Below are 21,853 nucleotides of genomic sequence, written 5' to 3' on the forward strand. Positions count from 1 at the left end.
TGTGGGGAAAAAATAAACTCTTTCATTCCTGTATCTGAGAAGCCGAAGGGCAGTGCAGCTTCGGGCATGTTGGATTCAAGTGCTCAGGAATCTCTCCCTGTCACTCAAACCTGAGCTCTGCTTTCTTCTCTGTTGCCTTTGTTCTTTGACAGACTCTCTCGAAGTGGTGGAAAAGTTGGCTTGCACGGTCATTACTGCTCATCATCTCAGAAGGGGAGGCACTTACATCAAGTCCTAAAAAAAATAATCTGCTTGGGCTGTGATACTGGACAAACCCGTGTCCAGGGGCATGGGGTACTCCTATTGGCTAGCCTAGGTCATATGCTCTCCAGAAGAGTGGGTTCCAGAATCACAAGGAGCTTTGAAGGTGCTGAGTGTGAGTGTGTGTGTGTGTGTGTGTGTGTGTGTGTGTGTGTGTGTGTGTGTGTGGTGGTGGTGGTGGTGAAATGGCAAACTCTAAAAGGAAGGGATGGTGGCCACTTAAAAGGGTACCTTCTACCCACAGGCACGTTAGATACAACAGTCAACGGTCATTCCCTCGGCCCCCAAACAAAACCCAAAAGGCTCTCTCTGCAACTCAGCAGAAGCTCAGTGCAGATTGCTCATCAATTCCAGTATCAGAACATCCGCACTGCAAAACCAAGAAGGTGCAGTTCAGGTTTGGTACACAGAGATTTTCAAGCCTTGGCAATTCCTCCACGCGGGCAACAGAAGACACTCTCCAGCTTTGTGAAAATCACTCTCCCTTCCCTCCCCAATTAGAATGAAAGTTCACTACTGCAGCCATGCACCTGCCCTGCTGAACAGAACAGATGTACTCCTGAAAATCTAGGAACAAACAGAATCACTATTTTACCCTATACATTTAAAGCTGAAGGTGAACTCCAGGGAATCAACTAACGGGAAGTTCTTGGTCAGTGACCAGAGAGTGACTGTTGGGTTTCATATAGGCAAAAATAAGATAATCTTACCCCTAGGGAGAAAAATCCAAACTCACTGAGAGTAAAAGAATGAGAGTTGAAGTAATAGCTAATCTTTATTATTTGCTAAGTGCCAAAGCACTTTTTATAGATTATCTCATGTAATTCTCACAATACCTCTATATGTTTAATTATTATCTCCATAAGAGGCTAAATCATTTGCCAAAGATTACATACGCAGCCAGCAGTGGCAGAGTGAGGATTCATGCCTGGGCAGTTTAACTTTAAAGCCATTCTGATGGAGCATCAATTCATTCATTCTACAGTCATGTGGAGTGCCTACTACATGTTGGGAACTCTTCAAGGTGCTGAGATATATAGCTGTAAACAATGTAGATACAAATACAGATATATGTCCTCATGAAACTTACATTCTTGTGGGGGAGAAAGATAGGAAACTGGACCAATGGATAAAACATAAACTAGGTTAGATAGTGATCAGTGTAAGGGAAACAACTATGGCATGGAGGCAAGAGAAGTGGGGGGGAGGGGTGGATTCTGAACAGTCAAGTCTCACTAAGAAGGTGACACTGAATAAAGATCTGAGGAAGTGAGGGAGTGAACCATGCAGATTATCTGGAGGAAGAGCATAATAGGTAGAGGAAACAGCAAAGACAAAGGCCCTGAGGAAAGAGCAAGGGCAGCATGCACTACCAATAGCAAGAAGTCCAGTGTGACTTGAGCATTGTGATCAAGGAACAGAACAGGAGGGGATAAGATCAGAGGTACCAGATCTTCTAGGGTCTTGCAAGTGGCTGTTAGTGTTTTGTCTTTTACTCTGGTGCAATGCAGCCACTTGGGTTAGAGCAGAGGAGGGACGTGAAATGACTTAGTTTAAACAGGATCTCTCTCACTGCTCTGTCAGAAATAGCCTATTGGGGAGCAAGGAGGCCAAGAGGGAGGCTGCAGCAGTAAGCTGGGTAGAAATGGAGGTGGCCTGGACTAGTGTGCAGTGGAGATGCGGCAAGTGCTTCCATTCTGGGTTTATTGTGAAATCAGAGTCAGAGGATTAGCTGACAGGTGAGATGTGGGTGTGTGTGAGAAAGGGCAGTCAAAGATGGCTCTAAGGCTGTTGGCTGGCCTGAGCAACTGAAGAATGGAATTGACATTTTCAGAGATGGGGAAGGGTGCAGGAGGGATGGCTTTGTTTTTATTTTCTTTTTAAGGGTGGGGGGGGAAGGGTTATCTAGGCCCCATTTTGGGACCTATTAAATGGGAGATACCGATTAGACATCTAAAGGGTAATGCCGGGTGGCAGGTCTGGGGTTCAGGAGGGCAGTCCATCAGCTCTACAAACTATACTCTACCCCCTGAGAGTAAGTGAAGACACCTGCATGCAATTTTGGGAAACTGATGGCTGTATCAGAAATACTAGAACAGTATTAAGGAAAGTCAAATTTAAAAATTCACCCACATCCTGCCACCCTAAAAACAGCTGCTTTTATTTCTTCTCGTTCTGTTTTTGCCCACATGCATACATACTTCTATAATGTCAAAATCATAGCATGGATACAATTTCATATTGTACTTTTTTTCACTTAACATGATCTCATAAATATTTTCCTAAGTGGCTCCCACATGTGCTTCCTGGGGCCAATAAAATGCAGGGCATTGCTGAGACCTTTCAGAAACAAAAGTTAAAAATCCTACTTTGGTACAAAGCTTGGTGCCCCTACAGCTGGCATTGTGTTTATTGCAATCTTTGTGGACAGTGACTCTCTGTGGATGTGACTTTGAGCTGGGCCCTGAATGACGAGAGTCTGCCATGCACCCAGTCTGGGGAGGGGCATTCCAGGAAGTGAGGAGGGTGTGTGCAAAAGTCCTTAGGAAGCCACAGGAAAGCACGTTAAGAAGTGCTGCTGGCAGATCCATTTCAATTGACAATTAAATAGAAATTATTTTATCTTTGTAAAATTTTAAAAATATCTTTAAACTACAGAAAAGTGGGTGCACCCTTCCTCTGGGATGCTCTACCAAGGAAGGAGAGGTCAAATGGAATAATTTAGAGCATAATGAACCCTAGTAGATGTAGTGGCTCCTAAAGGTTCTGGGCCTCAGACTGGACACAAACTCCACATGGAATCTTATTTTTTCATTCATACCAGTCCGTCACCCAGAACCAGAGTCCAGTCCCTTAATTTTATAGAAAAGGTCTAGGGTCCAAGGACGATAAGCGACTTGTGCAAAATTATTCATCTCCATTATAGAGGGTTTTAACTAGGATTCAATTAGCTTTGCCCTCCAGATCAGACTCTAAGAAACAAAACATGATTCAGTGCACGCGACTCCATCGTTGACAAAACCCTTTGTTAGCTGGGAAATGCAACCCCCCTTCCTCTCCAGCTAATCTGCCTATCATTTGCATAATTATTTACTCAAAAGCAGGAAAATTATTGAGAAAAACCGTTTGTCCAGGACTCCCGGCCCGAAGGAAGGAGCTGGTTTATGCTTCCTCGCAGAGCCAGCAGGGGGGTGCACCAGGCAAGGTTTGTGAGCCGCGCCTTCCCCTACGCCCCCTCCCCTTTCCTCGCCCAACTTCCCTATGGCCAACGCTTCAACTAAAAGTGGCCATTGACCTTTCAAGCTTTTGAATAGTGATGCAATAGGATAGTATTTCAAAGAAAAATGGTTATCGAAATTTTGGATCCGGTTTTCCCATGAGTGTTAATGGTTTTTAAAAAGTAGGTCACATTTAAAGTAGGTCACATTTCGGAGGCGGACGTGCAGGGAAGGAGATGAGTTTCAACTGAGGCCAGGTGGCCTTCAACTAGGTGGGAGGAGGTGAGGGTCCCTGGGCAGGGAAGAAGAGCTGGGATCTTTCCGCATTTCCGGGCCCCGGGTGCAAGCTCTGCGGGAAATCGCAGAGTCGAGCGCTCTCGGCCTGCGGACACCGAGACTGGCCGGCCAGGACCACTAGGGCGCGCGGGTCTGGGCGCCCCCTCCGCGATCGGCGCAGGTGAGCCGGAGGGCCGCCGGGTGGCCGGAAGGAGACTACGGAGCGGCGAGGAGGAGGAAGGGACGGAGGAGCCGGGCTGGGCCGGTGCGGGAGACAGCGAGCAAGACCGCCACGGGGAGGAGACAGAGCGGCCGGCGCCGTTTAACGAGGCGCCGCTCTACGCCCGCTGGCAGCCTTCTAGGACCGGACCCGAGAGGACCGCCATCAGCCCGCTCCCTCCGGGTCCCGGGCGTGGGCGCGGGGGTGCTGAAGAGGGAGCTCTCCCACTCCATTAATGTATCTTAGAGCGGGAGGGGCCCTTTCCGAGGATCTCTAGTCTCTCCAGCCACCACCACCCCGAAAATGTGCGGCCTGGAAAGTCGCCTAGAGAAGGCGCGGAGGGGATGGAAAAGACAACCAGCCGCGGCGGGCCGAGGGGCGAGAACGTTTGCTAACCGCTCGACTCCGGCGCACAGCTTGCATGGGTTGGGCGCAAGCTCCAGCCGCCGAAACCGGGACGGTGATGGCCTGGTTCTTCTCCTGCGCGTCTCCGAGAACTCCGGGGCGTGGGGTCAGAGGAGGGCGGATTCCCAGGCATCCACCCCGCCCTGGCCGGCACCCGAACGCTCTGAGCCCGTCTCTCCTGAAGCCTGCGCATTAGCACCGGAGTCTCTTTAAAGCAGTAGCGGGGGCCGCGGTCACGTGAGGTGGATTCCTGGAAAGTTCCTGGAAAGCGGCCTCCGCAGCCGCGGGGCGGGGCGCACGAGGAGCGCGGACTAGGGAGAGAGGCGGGGAGCGAGGGAGGCGCGTAGGTCTGGGAAGTCGCGCGCACACAGCGCTCCGGGGACAGACATTTAACTCTTGTCTAGTCTCGCCGCCGCCGCGGCTCGCGGGCCTTGGGCTTCCCTTGAAGCATGAGCCTTCTCGCCCGCCGCCACTGGCACTGCGCGGGCCGCGGACAGTGCGCGCCGGGGCCCCGGGCGCACAGCCTCAGGATCCCCGTCGCCTACAGCTGGGGCGCCGGAGGAACTCGGGCAGGGGCCCGCGGCAGGTATCGGGCCGGGGAGCTCAAGGGCTCCGCCCCTAGGAGGGCTGGGGAGGGCACTGGGGCGCGGCCGAGAGAGCGGGGCAGCCTTGGCTTCCGCAGTTTCGAGCCTCTGGGCTAGAGAGCCCGAGCTGCAGTTCTGCCCCGAGGCTGGAGCTACTGCCTGCTTTCTCCAGTTCTTTCCCGGCGTCTGGAAGTCTCCAGAGTTTTTGTTTTTGTTTTTCCTCCCCTAAACTGCCATCCAGATTAATAATCCTCCTAATAAGCTGATCTCCCGCTCCTCCCCACCCGCCTACCTCCCGCCCTCTTTCCTCCCTCCCTCTCTCCTTCTCATCTCCTTGGTTGCAGCCGGAGGGAACCCAGCAGCTGCCCCGGGTCGGGGGTGTCCGAGCCCGGAGGGGGTGTTAGAGCCCGGCGAATCGAGGCGATGGTCCCCGGGGCTCACGTTTGCCCTCTGTTCAGAGAACTCCGGCCGCCCCCGCCGCTGAGCACAGGGCTCGTCACATCCCCAGGCATCTCATTGCCAAATTAAAAGTCAACAGGGGAAACTCGGGCAGACACCCCTCCTCCCGGGCCCCTCCCGGCTCCCCCGCCCCATGCCTGCTGGGGAGGCTGCCTGGTGCGGAGGCGGCAGCGGCGGCCGAGGCCGAGGTAAGGGCTCAGCGTGGGTTGTCTAGCACGTCCCGCAGCGCTCTCTGCCGCCTGCTCGGCCCCCGGCTCGGGTCAGGGCTCGGAGCCCCCGCGCGGGCTGCGCGCTCGGGCAGATTCCTCGACAGCGCTCGCGGCGGCAACAGCAGCCTCAGCCGCCCGGCCTCGGGAGCGGCAGCCACGGCGCCCCCAACCCCTGCCCCAAGCGAGCTCCAGGAAGCGGGGGGAGGGGAGGGAGGCAGCCTCTCCTGCTGTGTTGCGGCAGCTCCCGCACCTCCGCGTCCCGGGCTGCAGGCTCTGCCCGGGAAGCCCCGCGGCGCTGTAGGGCCGGGAACTAGGTTTGTGCGGGGTGCTTCCTCCTGGGGCTCCCCGGGCTGTGCGGAGTGTGAGATAGGAATGCCAAATGGGGACCTCTCCTGTTCTTTCCTTTTTACATTTTTCTACTTGTCCTTGACTGAGGCCTGTTTACCACCGTACCCGCAGGTGACTCTTTGCTCTTCTCATCTCCTTGTCTGCGATTTCAGCGAGCAGCCCTGGGCGGGAAATAAGCCGGTTCGCCACCCTCATCCTGTCCCCCGCCCCAACTCTTGCGTCTTGGATCCCTGCTCTCTCTTTATCCTTCTTTCTCTAGAACGGGCCAGGGCAGTAACTGGATGCTCGGGGTTAAATGGTTCAGGAGCGCAGACGCGGAGGATTCCCGGGATTTTCCACGTCTCTGTCCCTCCACCCACGCCCTGGCCGCAGGGGTCCAGTTCCGACTGACCCAACCCTCCACTTTCTCTTTGCAGGCAAACTGTGCGTGACCGCGCCTGCGGGGGATTTTGCTATCCGTGCACCGGGACCCGGGGAGGAAGAACCAGCGGCTCCCCATTACCTCCCCCTCCATTTCCATTTCGCGGACTCCTCAGGGACTCGTTTTGGGGTTTCCACTGACTTCTAAGAAGGACGCGTGCCCCTCTCTGACCCCAGCTCGGGCGGCCACCTGTCTTTGCCGCGGTGACCCTTCTCCCATGACCCTGCGGTGCCTCGAGCCCTCCGGGAATGGCGCGGAAGGGACGCAGAGCCATTGGGGGACCTCGGGGTCGGCGGAGGAGCCGTCCCCGGAGGCGGCGCGTCTGGCGAAGGCCCTGCGGGAACTTAGTCACACAGGTAGGGAGCGGACCGGCCGCAATGCGTGCGAGAAGGGGGCGCCTCCCCAAAGACAAGGATGCGGTTGTGCTAGCGAGGCTGGGAAGCAATCGCTACCCTCCCCGCCCCAGATCAGGGAACCGCGGGGAGAATGCCCCTACGGACCTGGATCCTTGGAATGCGAAAGAAAAGTGGTTCTCGGGGGACTCAGAGGCCTAGGGGAGGTTAGAGCGCTAGAAGGACTCTTTGGAAATAGACTCTTAGGGCGCTGGAATTTTTGCTATTTTCCGCGGCCGTTTGGGGGTCGGCACTCGGGCTCGGACCTTAGCCGGAGAAAGTGCCCGGCTCCTTTCCTGTCCGCGGGGTGAGAGGGCGGCGAGTGGGCGCTGCACTGCCCGCAGCTTCAGCTGCATCTGGCTCCCGGGCCGGGCAGCCGCTGCAGCCTGGAATCTTGGCGGCCAAGTTCGGGGACCGACTGATTGCCGCTCAGGACTGCCGCAAAGCCGGGAGGAGGGCGGGCTGCGAAGCCCCAGCCGAGCTTGGCCTCGCTTGTTTCAAGTACAGTCTTGCGCTTTGCGCGGCTCGCTGTCGTCTCTCGGCATCTGAAAGAAGAAAAGATGGAAAAAAAGATTCTGGCAAACCTGCAGGCTTTCAAAATCAGGATCCTCAAAGCTTACGTTTGGGGCAAAGTTGAAGTTTTGGTAGCAGTAGGGAGAAGGAAAAGTTCCTTCACTTGCGGTTCCGGTCTTTCCGTGCAGGCCACGGGCTTTCCCTCAGCGGGAGGAACCGGCAGATTGCAGGTACCCGAGCAAGTTTTTTTTTTGGAGGGGGGGAGCATTGTTCAAACTTTTAAACTGTAAGATGTTGCTAAGTCACTTTTCAAAACGGGATGGGAGATGGAACTGGCAGGTAGACTCGAGAATGCTGGGGAGACCGACGGTTGTGATTGGATTTGAATTAGGGCAAAGTCCAAAAGAGTTTATGGAAGAATGTAAACTGGAAGTACTAACTATCAATTGGGCTTTCTCTCATTTCTCAATGACTGATAAGGTAGTTGTAATCAAAGCAGCGAACAGAAGCTATTGTATCATACTAGAACTGCCCTCTTAAAACAAGTAAATAGCGGTGCTTTACGGGACTTTGAAAAGAGAGATGGACGCAGCCGCTAACAGATTTGGGGAGGGTGGGAGTGGACACCAACCATTCAGAAAGTTGCTTCTTTTTATCTTGTTGGTATTAACTGGAGTTGGGTTTTCCACTTTTTTAAGGGCATGGCTTTTATTTCTAACTTCTGACTTAATTTACATTAAATCTTTGATTTCACTTGACTAGTGGAGAAGCATCATGCCCGGTCAGCCAGTGTGTCATACTGCAAACATTCTTTTGTTTCATTAGGAGAAAGTCTTAAGAGAGTTTAAAGAACAGCTACAGAAAGTTACTTTTAAAAAAGAAAACTGGCTTGCAGTTTGTTCAGAAAATAAAATGGACCTATGTTTTCATCAGATTTCTATAGAAAGTATTTATGGTAGCCTCTGGTAAACTTTCACACATTTCTTTTTAGAGCTAGAAAAATTGTTGCCAAGTATTTACCCTATTTTAAAAATTCTCTATAATAACTATTTTACTCTCTCTTCTTTTTCTTTTGAACAAAAACCCCAGGTTGGTACTGGGGAAGTATGACTGTTAATGAAGCCAAAGAGAAATTAAAAGAGGCACCAGAAGGAACTTTCTTGATTAGAGATAGTTCGCATTCAGACTACCTACTAACAATATCTGTTAAAACATCAGCTGGACCAACTAATCTTCGCATCGAATACCAAGATGGGAAATTTAGATTGGACTCTATCATATGTGTCAAGTCCAAGCTTAAACAATTTGACAGTGTGGTTCATCTGATCGACTACTATGTTCAGATGTGCAAGGATAAGCGGACGGGCCCAGAAGCCCCCCGGAACGGCACTGTTCACCTTTATCTGACCAAACCGCTCTACACATCAGCACCACCTCTGCAGCATCTCTGTAGACTCACCATTAACAAATGTACCGGTACCATCTGGGGACTGCCTTTACCAACAAGACTAAAAGATTACTTGGAAGAATATAAATTCCAGGTATAAGTGTTTCTCTTTTTCTAAACATGCCTCCTATAGAGTATCTCCGAAAGCAGCTATGTAAAAAGAGAACCAAAACTTGAGTGACGGCTCTGGATAACTACGCAGAATTCTAAGAACAGCTGAAGTCAATCTAATTTAAATGTGTGGAGGGGTAGCTAGGTATTTAAAGTTCCCCCAGATATTTTCACCTGAGTGATGCTTCCCTTCCTAAGGCTGACCAAGACCAGTTTATCCTTTTAAGTTAAAAATAAAACGTCCCAAGTAAAGGCTGAAGGAACACTTTATCAGAACTCTGCCTTTCTGAGGTTCCTGTTAGGTGGAAGGTGCCAGCACCGGCAGTAGAGAAGGAGCTCCACTTAGGAGTGCTGAAGAAGTGGAAGGAACCAAACTGACACAGGCTTAACTTCAATTTTGTATGCCTGGTGATCAGAGTCTATTTTAGGACATTTGATACTTTGCATTCTGATGTACTTAGGAGATTTGTTAAACAGATATGCTTGTGAGTATTTATCCTTCATTTTATGCAATTAACCAAATCAACCAAAAAAAGTGACCATGAAATCCTGTATTTGTCTTTTTACTACATGTATGAACTCTCTCATGTGAATGAGTACTGTAGTAATCCATTTCAAGGGAGCCTTATTTCAGAAATATTTCAAACTGGTGCAAATGGAAAAGACTTCTTTTCCTTTAAGGCTAAAGACAAGAATGTCATGCTATACAGGTGCAACTCAATCCCTGTTAATAAAACCATGTAGATAGAGACATTTTACCCTTTGAAGTAGCTGTGTCCCACAACCTGTTGCCATTGATTTTTCAGAAATGGCTTTAGAAATTTCCAAGTGGTCTAACCATGGACATTAGCAATTGTCTCCCTTCTACCATGTAGAATACTCTGACTTAATTTTCTTCCAGATATAGGGGGATACCTGCCTGTTTTTCAAAGTGTTTATTTACTGCTGTTACTATTTGATTAGAATGTATTAAATAAAAAAACCTGACTTTCACAAGTTGCACTTAATTACTTTGAATCGGAGAGGACATACACTTTCATGGTAATAGAGGGTTGCCATAAAAACTTACGTCAAGTGAAATAACTGTATTCAGCCAGAGGTAGAACGTTACTTGCCCTTCTCTAAAGTTACAGGTCACACTTGCCCTTTGCATTTTGGAAAGCATGGTTTAGAAACTACAAGAATTGCCAAGTGGCCTGATCTTTTACAACTTGAAAAGGCATAATACTAACGCCGGTTGTGTTTCCGAAAAACCTGGTTTAGAAATTACAAAAATTTTTACAGGTTGAATAGGCACAATACAAAATACAAAGTAAGAGTTTTGTGGCCTTTTTTTTTTTTTTTTTTTTTTGCCACACGGTCTCACGACTGTTGCAAATGCACCATCTTTTCTGGAGTTCAGACATTATTCATTTTGCTGCCTTTAAAACAAAATGTGCTGCATAGCTGCATACTATGGTGTGTCACTGGGAAGGTGAGCCTAGTATATGATGTGTGTGCCCCAAGTGAACAAGAAAATTCAGGTATAAATTATAGTAAAACCTGCTAATCGCATATCGTGAAAATATGAATATTTTCATGAAGCTCTTAAAAACCGGTTTTGTGCCTGGAAGGAAAACATAACTGTGCGTGTCCAAACAGCAGAGCCAAACACAAAAGATTGCTAGGTGTGCCTTAGGAAGAATTTATTTGTAACCGAAAATTTACAGAAGAGCTAGACTTTTAAGGTCTGGTCTCTGATGGGGAGGTAACCTTCTCATTAGGATTCTCAGAGTCTGTGCTTTATTTACCCTCTTTTTCCACCAAGAACCATTGTGTGGTGTGGGACGTTTGGCTTTTCTGGCAAAACTTCCACATGATTGGTGCCAAGGGGCTTTGTGGAATTTCTTTAAGGTCTTTTGCATTTCTGTCCTCGTTGTTTCAAACACTCTGCTACCTCTCAGTTATTGAGAGTTGGATGTATAGTGGGGTGTGAGTACCCGTGGCATTGTGGAAAGTTCTTCTTAATGGCTATCAAGTGACTGATTACAAGAAAACCAGAGGACAGCAAAAACATCTCTGGATTGTGCTGTGGAACTATTGTTGCCTTATGTTTCGATCTTCCCTATTCCAAGTAAGTCGATAAGCATCAGGAAACAGTTCCCCCCCCACCCCGTTTTTTTGGTTTTGTTTTGTTGTTTGTGTGTTGTTGTTTTTACAGTTAGTAACATCATTGATTTATTGAGTTTATTGTGTCCCAGATGCTCGCTCAGCACGTTCCATGCATTATCTCATTTAATCGTCACACTGAGCACAGTACAGTGATTACAGGAGGTATATCTTCTAATTTGTGAGTGAGGAGGCATTCCAGGAATATCCTAGTCCTTTTTATTCCTGGAGAGGAATTACGAAGAGCAATTTACTGCTATTTCTACATTGATCCAGATGAACAAGTTAGAGCAGGCTGTAAGAGGAACCCTCAGCCTTTTTACCGGTGCCTCAACGGGAAAAGTATAGGTATCTTAATTAGCGTTGTGCCCTGTGGGATTGGAGCTAGCTTGGCCTAGTGGTTTTTTCCTAGTGTCGGGGTGGGTCAGGAGGGGGTTAACTGTTTTACCTGCTGTCTGGTAAGTGATGCCAGTTACCAATTATCGGTCACCCCATTTTACAGACTGGCCAACAAAAGAGTTAAGATTGTACACTTGTCTAAATTATTCTCAACAGAATCAGAAAAAATATCAGTGTTCTCCTTTTATGAAGGGCAGTTTGGGGCATCAGTAAGGGTTTGTTACTGTCGTTATTGTTGAGGAATATAGTATACAGGGCTTACATCTCCACAGATTTAAAATATTTTGATCTGAGTTTCCATTCTGAGCAGAGTTGAGGCGGTGGAGTTTTTCATTCCATCTCAGTGGGCACTGGGGACTGCTTTTTAGGGACTTGGAGGTTTTTTAGGGCTTTGGACAGTGGAGAAAAGGCAGTTCAGCTTATGAGCTGAGAGGTCTTTTCTGGCGTGTCAATAAGAAAGTCTTGACTTCATAGCAATTATGTAATCCAAATAGGTAACAGAATGGGACAGTTGCTTGGGAGTGTTTATTTTCTTGGGAAGGATTTTTCTCTGCTTTTAGAAAATTGTACTCTGGGAGGAGGGTAGGAGAGAGACACGTCATCAAATAATCCATGGGATGGAATGTCCCAGGACCAGGCCATGCCCTTCTCAGCTGAGGGTTTAGGCACAAGGAATGGGGGTGGAGTGGCAGTGGTGACATCTAACAGCCAGGCAGAGGCCCTCCTGTGTCCGAGGTTTCTAGCCTTTGGAGCAAAAAAGTGTTGTCATTCATTCTAGGCCTTTTGTTTACTAAGTGGCCTGCATTCTCCTCTCCCAATTTTTTCACTTCCTAGAATAAAGCTTGAAACCACTTTTCAGATGACATAATTTAGTTCCATCATTTTACTGAGGAAGACACCCAGCCCCGGGGAGATCAGGAGAATCGCGTGCACATGTACACAGAGACACACACACCATCAACCCAGCAAGTCAAGGGCGGAGTCCATATTGGAACACAGATACTTTAAACTCAGGTTTAGTATTTGTAAAAGCTGCACCCTCCTACCTTTTGTTTCGATCATCAGTACTTTTCTTTGGCGACCCTGTACGCCCTACAGTTCTTTGAACATTGGGTTTTCCTTCCTTTGGAATTTAGACAGCGGGCCTTGGGAATACTCTGCGGGCTAGTTCCCGGTTCTTGGCTCCTTCCACCGAACTCTGGAAGAATCAGCTTCTGCTGGTTTCCATATTTTGATTCACATCAGAGTTTTGCATTAATTTTTAACTCCTCAACGTTTCTCATCTACTTGCTGTTTTAAAATCGAAACCCTGCCATCCATGCTGTTTTGTGATCTCATTTTTGCCTCTGCCAGATGTGACTCACGCCCAGCTGGTGACGCCTGTTGGCCCAGTCAATGCCTACCCTCCTGTCCTCACCAGGGGAGCCATTCTTTCGCCCACTCTTGGTCCTAATGGCTCAGTTCATTCCTGCCTTACTTTCCCCCTTTGGTAGCATGAGGTTGCTCTGTTTGCTTGTCTGACCCAGCCCTGCTGGCCAGATCATACTCCAGTGAAAGGGGGTAGTTAATTACCTTCTCCCAGAGTTGGGTAACTGAGTGATTTAGGATCGGTAAGATTAAATCTGACTCTTTGTCTCATTTGATTCCTTTCAGGTTTTGAAACAAGTAGCCAGCCCCAAATGCCACGCTTTTGTCATGTGCATTTTTTAACTCTTTTTATGTAAAGTATCAGAAGCTGCTTCTTCACTAAGTTGCCCTTCATTTGAATGGAATGGAAATACCCTCTGTTCCTTCCCTTCTGGATATCTATCTGTAAAAATGAATCTGTGATAGTTTCGTTTCACTCTCCTATGTAGGCATGGTTTTCTTGTATTCTCATCTTCACATATTTTTGATGTTTCTAATTTTTTCCTCTATGTGGCTTGAGTTCAGGTTACTTTATTACTAAAGTAAAGTAACAGCTGTTGCCACAGAAGCTTCTTAAAAGCCCCAGAGTACCAAATGCCTAGATAGTAAGTCAGCTGAAATCATGGAGCAAAACCTGGATATTCCTTCGGGAGCTTTGTCAACGAGAGAGGCTGGATCACACGAGTGTTGTCACAGAGAATGGGGTTGCATCAATAAACATCTACTGAGCCATAAAACTGCTTTCATAGACAATTCTCACTCTGAACTGCATCCTTAACTTATAGGAACTCTGACTTGCCCTAGAGATCAGGAGCATATTTCGTGAAGTATTATTACTCATGTAGTGCTGCCTCTGTTAAAAACAGAGGGAAGGGGAAGGCAAGCCAGAGTCCTAGTGAGAGGGAAGGAAATATTGCCAGCTGCCTTCCTCTTCTGTCTAAGCATAGATACCACCCAAGGAGCCCCTTTCCTATGGCAGAGAGAGTGAGGCTTCATCACAGAACTTCATAAAATTTATATCTCTCCAGTTTCTAACCACGTTAAGATAAAAACTTACATTTTGCTAAACGGTTTTCCCTTCGGTTAGTTTGGTGTGCTTTTTCCTGTTTAGATTTTGGTCCAGAGAGCTGCTGTGATCTTTAACATTCAGAAAAATATTTTCCCTGTTTATTTCTAACCAGGGGAGTTGTCTGATTTCCCATTTTAACATGCCCTCTGCTATCTTTTTAAAAGTTGAACTATAGTTGATGTACAATATTATGTTAGTTTCAGGTGTACGACATAGTGATTTGACATTTAAATACATTTTGAAGTGATCACCACAAGTCTAGTAAACATTTGTCCCCGTACGAAATCATTACAGTATTATTGACCATGTTCCTTATGCCGCATTTTACATCCCCTTGACTTATTTTATAACTTGAAGTTTGTACCTCTTAATTCCCTTCACCTGTCCTGCCCATCCCCCTCCACCCGTTTGTTCTATCTATGGGTCTGTTTTCATTTTGTTTTGTTTGTTTTGTTTTTAGATTCCACATATAAGTGAGATCATATGGTATTTTTCTCTGACTTATTTCACTCAGCATAATACCCCCAAGGTCCATCCATGTTGTCACAAAAGGCAAGATTTCATTCTTTTTTGTTTTAAAGGCTGAGTAGTATTCCATTGTGTGTGTGTATGTATGTGTATATATATATATATATATATACATATATCTCGTATCTTATTCATCTATGGCTGCACACTTTGGTTCTTTCCATATGTTTGCTATTGTAAGTATACCGCAATGAACATGGGGATGCACATATCTTTTCAGTTTAGTGTTTTTGTTTTCTTTGGGTAAATACCCAGGAGCGGAATTGCTGAATTGTATGGTAGTTCTAGTTTTAATTTTTTCAGGAATCTCCATGCTGTTTTCCAAAGTGGCTGCACCAGTTTATATTCCCACCAGCAATGCATGATGGTTCTTTGCTCCACATCTTCGCTAACATTTGTTATTTGTTGTATTTTTTGATGATGGCCATTCTGACAGGTGTGAGGTGGTGTCTCATTGTGGTTTTGATTTGCATTTCCCTGATGATTAATGACATTGAACATCTTCTCATGGGCCTGTTGGCCATCTGTATGTCTCCTTTGGAAAAATGTCTATTGAGGTCCTCTATCCATTTTCCCTTCTGGCATTTGATGAACTTGACCCTTCTTAGGTTTCTAGCATAGCTTTTTTTGGCCTCATTTCTATTACCAGGTTGTGGCCATTAATTCTATATTTGATCAGAAAGTATGTTTATATTTTGCACGTTTGATTAGGGCATCTGCTCAGTTATCTGCAGTAATAAGGGGCAGAGAGCATAGGGATAATTGAAACCCATAGACACATGGCTTCCTCCCTCTTCAATCTCCTTTGCTAGAACCACTGACAGAAAAATCATCTGCTCTCTCTTTTATTTTCCTTGTCCATCAAGCAATAAGGATGTTAAAAAAACAACAGAGTGACTAAAAAGATGGCAAAAATGAGAAAATTAAGAGGAATGGAGAATCAGTGGTGTGCTGAGGGCTCCTGAGAGCCAGTTGTTAAATGCTTAGGGATTTTGGGAGCTAAATTATTATAAGTGTGTCATTAGTAGATTGAAATCACCCGTGGTGGGAGTATTTACACCACAGAAACTGGCAGGCACTACAAATTAAGGCTTCTTTCCCCCCTCTCTGGTTTAATAACATACCGCTGATCTGTGTGTGTTAATTGAGACCTCACTAGAGTAAGACCAGTTTATTTGTATTCTCATTTGTGTTAAGCCCAGCATTTAGAGTGGAATAGGAATGAACAATTTGGGGAATGAAAGTTTTCTAAAATATATGTGCCAATCCTGTAATGGACTACAATGCCTTCTGCTGGTAGATCTGCCAGTCTCTGGATTCAGGGTCTTTTCTTAGTGACAGTAGTATCTGCAGATATCCTTTAAGAGTTTATTAGTAGAGAAGGCTACGACATTCTCACAGTCATATGACCAGTGTGTATAGTAACTTTGTTAGCTCTAACAGATCAGGGTCTCTTTTTGCTTCTAGCTTCATTCATTCATTCATTCATTCCATTATTTAATTTCCTTCTTCCTTTCCTCCCTTCCTGCCTCCTCTGCGTTCCTCCCTCCCTCTTCTGTTTTTTTCCTGCCAACATTTATTAAGTGCCTACTGTATTATTCACCAGGAATACAAAAGAGTAAAAAGAAAGTTCTAGCATTAAGGGAGCTCTTATAGCCAATGGGAAGTGGGAAGGGATGGAGAGGAGAGGAACTAACATTTATTAAACCATCGAATGTTTTCTACCTCATACTGTCATTCCATTTAACCCTCCCAGCAAGCTGTTAAGGTATGAATTTCTTCATTTACTGAAAATGAAACTGAGGTTTGACTTCCCCAGTAAGTGGGGAAGTCATGGTTCAAACCCAGGTTTTTGTTGGGCTCTGAAGCCCGGTTCTGCCTCTCAGGATACCATGTTGTTTAGGCTCTTTAACCACATGAACAATTTATTGTGAAACGTCAATATAAAGGCAGTAATAATTACCTGTGGACAAGGTGCCGTCAACCTGCTTTGAGGGGTTAGGGAAGACCTTGGAGGAAGGTGCCTTTTGTCTGAGTATTAAAGGGCGGAAAGGAGTCGTTAGACCCCTCGGTGAGGAAGGTCTTTCTCCCACAAGGCTGAAGAGGAGGCAGAGGTAAGTCGGGGCAGATCTTATAGGCCTTGCTGAAGCGCTTGAATTTTATCTGGAGGGCAGTGGATAAAAGCTTTTTAAATGGGGCAATAACTGAACTCGGTTTGTGTTTTATATGATCCCTCTGGAAGGACCCTTTGGAAAATAGCTTGAAACAAAGCTAGAGTGGAGTTAAGGAGACAAGTGAGGTGTGAGGGGATGGGAAGGAGGGGGTGGCTTGGGAGAAGATCAGTGGGAGGGTGCAGACATCGACTCCTTTTCCTTGTCTGCAGGCTCACATTTGCCCTGGAGTTTGGGGCTTTGGGTCCCCCAGATGCATGCTTCCCTTTGAAGGCTGGCTTCCATGCCAGGCAGGCTGAGGTAAGTGGCAGATTCCATTCTCAGGAAAGGAGGAAGTTGTGTTACAGTGGGCAGAACCTTGAACTAGCACGTGGCAAATGCGGAGTCCACTTCTGGTTCTTTGACCTTGGGTCAAACACTGAATCTCTTAGGGCCTCTTGGTGGCTTCATGCTTTTTGTTCCCTTCCGGTGAGGTACCCCAAGTGCCAAGATATAGGAGCAACCTCTCTGCCATTGGGGTGGGAGTGGCCTGAGAAGGGGCAATCTCCATGGTCCTGTGGAGTCTCAGTTCCGACTTAAGTTGTAATGTAGATTTTGCCTCTGTGCCATAATATCTTCTCATTTATTTTGAAAAAATAGTAACACCCTCTCAACTCTGTACTTTTTCACAGCTGGAGTCGGTTGACTCCGTTTTCATCCTGGTCAGAAGAATCTGTGTTTTCTCCTGGCTGTGGATCTTTGTGCACTACCCTATAATCATAGAGTTTGGACTTGGGTTTTTAGATCTTGGTTGTGATGAAGAAACAGGAATGTGATGTGTGTCAGCCATGATCACAATAACCCTCTGGGTGAATGTTCATTGTTTAGGGACCTGGAGGCCTGTCTGTGCTCTGCTTCCTGGCCAACACGGTAGATGTGCTCCCAGAAAATTGTGGGCAGAGGATATACTTTTGGAAGTCATCTTTCCCACTTACATAGATTTTTCTCATTTTTGATCAATCATGAATGGATAAAGAAGTCATTGAGTTTTATTTTTCCTTTTCTCTGTCAAACAATTTATTAAAAGGAAAGAAAGAAACCTGCAAAGGACTAAGGAAATTTCTGGACTCTTTGGCATCGTGACAAGAATCTTGGAGCATGAATAATCCTGCCCCAATCTATCATCTTGCATATTGGATTTTCCTGGATATCTTTTAAAGTGGGGCACTGGTCTTGATAGCCTAGGAGGGTGGGAGTGTGCAGAAGTCATAGGCAGAGATACAGCACTGAGCCTGGTAATGGCTGAAAGCTCCCATGAGATCCAGTTTGAAGCTGCATTGGGTAGGCATGGGATTCGCTATGTTCAACACAGGACAGTAAGGCAGTCATTCTATAACCAGCCAACCCTTGGGCTTCCAGGGGACTGGAAAAAGCTAAAACATTTAGTAATACCAGGCAGTGCACTTGACACTTTACAGATACGACCTCAATTAGTGCTCCCATCAAACCTTTGAAGTAGGTTCTGTTTTTATCTCCACTTTAGAGATAAGACTGACACTTAGGCTGATTTAAAGTAGAACTGAGATTTGAATTCAGGCCCATCTAATTCCAAAATCCATGCTTTTATTCACTCTTCTATCCTTTTTCTGAGTAAGCTTACAAGTGCTTTTAAGCTCTGAGGCCTGCAGCCAGCATATACCTCAATGGTGTTTGCTAGGCCATGTACCTTTAAGTCGTATGTAGTTAGTATCAAGAGTGCTATGACTTTGCCCAATTTGTAATTATAGTATTATTAGGACTTTGATTTCAGAAGTAATACAAGATCTCCCCAAGCCCTGGGCACCCAGCTTGGAAGGATCCTTTACATCTGAATTTACATCTTTCCTCTCTTCCACTAATCTCCTTTAGAGCTCTATCCAGGGCAACCATAACACATCATCTCTTCCCTATCACGCTTTTCCTTTCTCTGGAGGTAAATTATTTGAATAATATGTCAGTCATAATAAGCTAGGTTATGCTGCAAAACAAACAACCCCAAATTCTCAGAGGCTTAAAACAACAAAGGTTTGCTTCTTAAAGTAACACAGATTTCTCTACCCATACATGTGTCACCAGGGAAACTCTTCTCTTAGTCATTCTGGAACCAAGGCTGGCAAAGCAGCTGCCTCCTCAAACGTGATGGGAGCCAGTGGGAAAGGAGAAATCCAAGGATGTCTTGTTGACATTTAAATGCTGTCACTTCTATTCCCAACTCATTGGCCAGAACTCTGCAGAATGGTGCCACCCAACCACCAGGGCCAGGCAGTCCAGTCCTCCATGTGCCCAGGAGGAGGAGAAAAACAGACAAATTAGGTGAGCACCAGTAATAATCACCACATATTTCATGCCATGTATACCTTGCTTCCTTCTTTTTTATTTTTTTTCCTCCCCAGCTTGACCAATTTGACTTCAGGTAAACTTTACAGAACACACATGGCCGCCCCCCCCCCCCACTTTTTTTTTTAACATCTTTATTGGAGTATAATTGCTTTACAATGGTCTGTTCGTTTCTGCTTTATAACAAAGTGAATCAGCTATATGTATACATATATCCCCATATCTCCTCCCTCTTGCATCTCCCTCCCACCCTCCCTATCCCACCCCTCTAAGTCTTCACAATGCACCAAGCTGATCTCCCTGTGCTATGTGGCAGCTTCCCACTAGCTGTCTATTTTACATTTGGTAGTGTATATATGTCCATGCCACTCACTTCGTCCCAGCTTCCTCTTCCCCTTTCCCATGTTCTCAAGTCCATTCTCTATGTCTGCGTCATTATTCCTGTCCTGCCCCTAGGTTCTTCAGAACCATGGTTTTTTGTTTTTGTTTTTAGATTCCATATATATGTGTTAGCATACGGTAGTTATTTTTCTCTTTCTGACTTACTTCACTCTGTATGACAGATTCTAGGTCCATCCACCTCGCTACAAATAACTCAATTTCATTTCTTTTTATGGCTGAGTAATATTCCATTGTATATATGTGCCACATCTTCTTTATCCATTCATCTGTTGATGGGCACTCAGGTTGCTTCCATGTCCTGGCTATTGTAAATAGAGCTGCAATGAACATTGTGGTCCATGACTCTTATTGAATTATGGTTTTCTCAGGGTATGTACCCAGTAGTGGGATTGCTGGGTCATATGGTAGTTCTATTTGTAGTTTTTTAAGGAGCCTCCATACTGTTCTCCATAGTGGCTGCATCAATTTACATTCCCACCAACAGTGCCAGAGGGTTCCCTTTTCTCCACACCCTCTCCAGCATTTATTATTTTGTAGATTTTTTGATTATGGCCATTCTGACTGGTGTGAGTTGAAACCTCCTTGTAGTTTTGATTTGCATTTCTCTTATGATTAGTGATGTTGAGCATCCTTTCATGTGTTGGTTGGCAATCTACATATCTTCTTTGGAGAAATGTCTATTTAGGTCTTCTGCCCATTTTTTGATTGGGTTGTTTGTTTTTTTGATATTGAGCTGCATGAGCTCCTTGTAAATTTTGGAGATTAATCCTTTGTCAGTTGCTTCATTTGCAAATATTTTCTCCCATTCTGAGGGTTGTCTTTTGGTCTTGTTTATGGTTTCCTTTGCTGTGCAAAAGCTTTTAAGTTTCATTAGGTCCCATTTGTTTATTTTTGTTTTTATTTCCATTTCTCTAGGAGGTGGGTCAAAAAGGATCTTGCTGTGATTTATGTCATAGAGTGTTCTGCCTATGTTTCGCCTAAGAGTTTTATAGTGTCTGGCCTTACACTTAGGTCTTTAATCCATTTTGAGTTTATTTTTGTGTATGGTGTTAGGGAGTGTTCTAATTTCATACTTTGACATGTAGCTGTCCAGTTTTCCCAGCACCACTTATAGAAGAGGCTGTCTTTTCTCCACTGTATATTCTTGCCTCCTTTATCAAAAATAAGGTGACCATATGTGCGTGGGTTTATCTCTGGGCTCTCTATCCTGTTCCATTGATTTATATTTCTGTTTTTGTGCCAGTACCATACTGTCTTGATTACTGTAGCTTTGTAGTGTAGTCTAAAGTCCAGGAGCCTGATTCCTCCAGCTCTGTTTTCCTTTCTCAAGATTGCTTTATTTATTTGGGGTCTTTTGTGTTTACATACAAATTGTGCAATTTTTTGTTCTAGTTCTGTGAAAAATGCCAGTGGTAGTTTGATAGGGATTGCATTGAATCTGTAGATTGCTTTGGGTAGTATAGTCATTTTCACAATGTTGATTCTTCCAGTCCAAGAACATAGCGTATCTCTCCATCTGTTTGTATCATCTTTAATTTCTTTCATCAGTGTCTTATAGTTTTCTGCATACAGGTCTTTGGTCTCCTTAGGTAGGTTTATTCCTAGGTGTTTTATTCTTTTTGTTGCAATGGTAAATGGGAGTGTTTCCTTAATTTCTCTTTCAGATTTTTCATCATTAGTATATAGGAATGCAAGAGATTTCTGTGCATTAATTTTGTATCCTGCAACTTTACCAAATTCATTGATTAGCTCTAGTAGTTTTCTGGTAGCATCTTTAGGATTCTCTATGTATAGTATCATGTCATCTGCTAACAGTGACAGCTTTACTTCTTCTTTTCCGATTTGGATTCCTTTTTTTTTTTTTCTTCTCTGATTGCTGTGGCTAAACTTCCAAAATTATGTTGAATAATAGTGGTGAGAGTGGACAACCTTGTCTTGTTCCTGATCTTAGAGGAAATGGTTTCAGTTTTTCACCATTGAGAATGATGTTGGCTGTGGGTTTGTCATATATGGCCTTTATTATGATGAGGTAGGTTCCCTCTATGCCTACTTTCTGGAGGGTTTTTATCATAAATGGGTGTTGAATTTTGTCAAAAGCTTTTTCTGCATCTATTGAGATGATCATATGGTTTTCTCCTTCAATATGTTAATATGGTGTATCACATTGATTGATTTGTGTATATTGAAGAATCTTTGCATTCCTGGAAAAAACCCCACTTATCATGGTTTATGATCCTTTTAATGCTCTGTTGGATTCTGTTTGCTTTTTTTTGTTGAGGACTTTTACACATAGACTTTTTAACTCCATTCCTCCTTCCTCTTTGTCTTCCAAAACTTTTTCAAGTATTGCAAAAATAATTTCTCTTTTTCCTTTGTGTGAGTCATTTGTGGGCCAAAAGGAAAGGTATTAAGTCTTGAAATGAAATTATACATATTACAGAGCTAGGTACAAACTACTATACATATAATAGATAGGCAACAAGGATTTACTGTATAGCACAAGGAATTAC

General features: G+C 45.4%; 1 protein-coding gene across 13 annotated transcripts in view; it reads left to right on the top strand.

Annotated features, from left to right (window-relative positions):
• The first annotated feature begins 3,393 nt into the window (after positions 1-3,393).
• The window catches only part of SOCS2 (suppressor of cytokine signaling 2), an 83,525-nt gene continuing 65,065 nt past the window's right edge, over positions 3,394-21,853 (top strand). For 2 of the 13 annotated variants that reach the window (XM_082850186.1, XM_082850185.1), the window contains exons 1-4: positions 4,038-4,966; positions 6,397-6,757; positions 8,396-8,847; positions 16,799-16,886. In XM_082850186.1, the coding sequence (XP_082706312.1) occupies positions 6,619-6,757; positions 8,396-8,847; positions 16,799-16,885 (678 nt within the window). In that variant the 5' untranslated portion in view covers positions 4,038-4,966; positions 6,397-6,618 and the 3' untranslated portion in view covers position 16,886. Of the gene's footprint in view, positions 3,467-3,702; positions 3,937-4,035; positions 4,967-5,308; positions 5,612-6,396; positions 6,758-7,245; positions 7,537-8,395; positions 10,651-16,798; positions 16,887-18,828; positions 18,918-21,853 lie in introns of those variants that run through there. The other 11 variants (XM_082850176.1, XM_082850177.1, XR_014326593.1 and 8 more) reach the window with 10 other exon arrangements.

The sequence above is a fragment of the Leucopleurus acutus genome, assembly GCF_964270905.1.
Source record: "Leucopleurus acutus genome assembly, chromosome: 11".
NCBI lineage: Eukaryota > Metazoa > Chordata > Mammalia > Artiodactyla > Delphinidae > Leucopleurus > Leucopleurus acutus.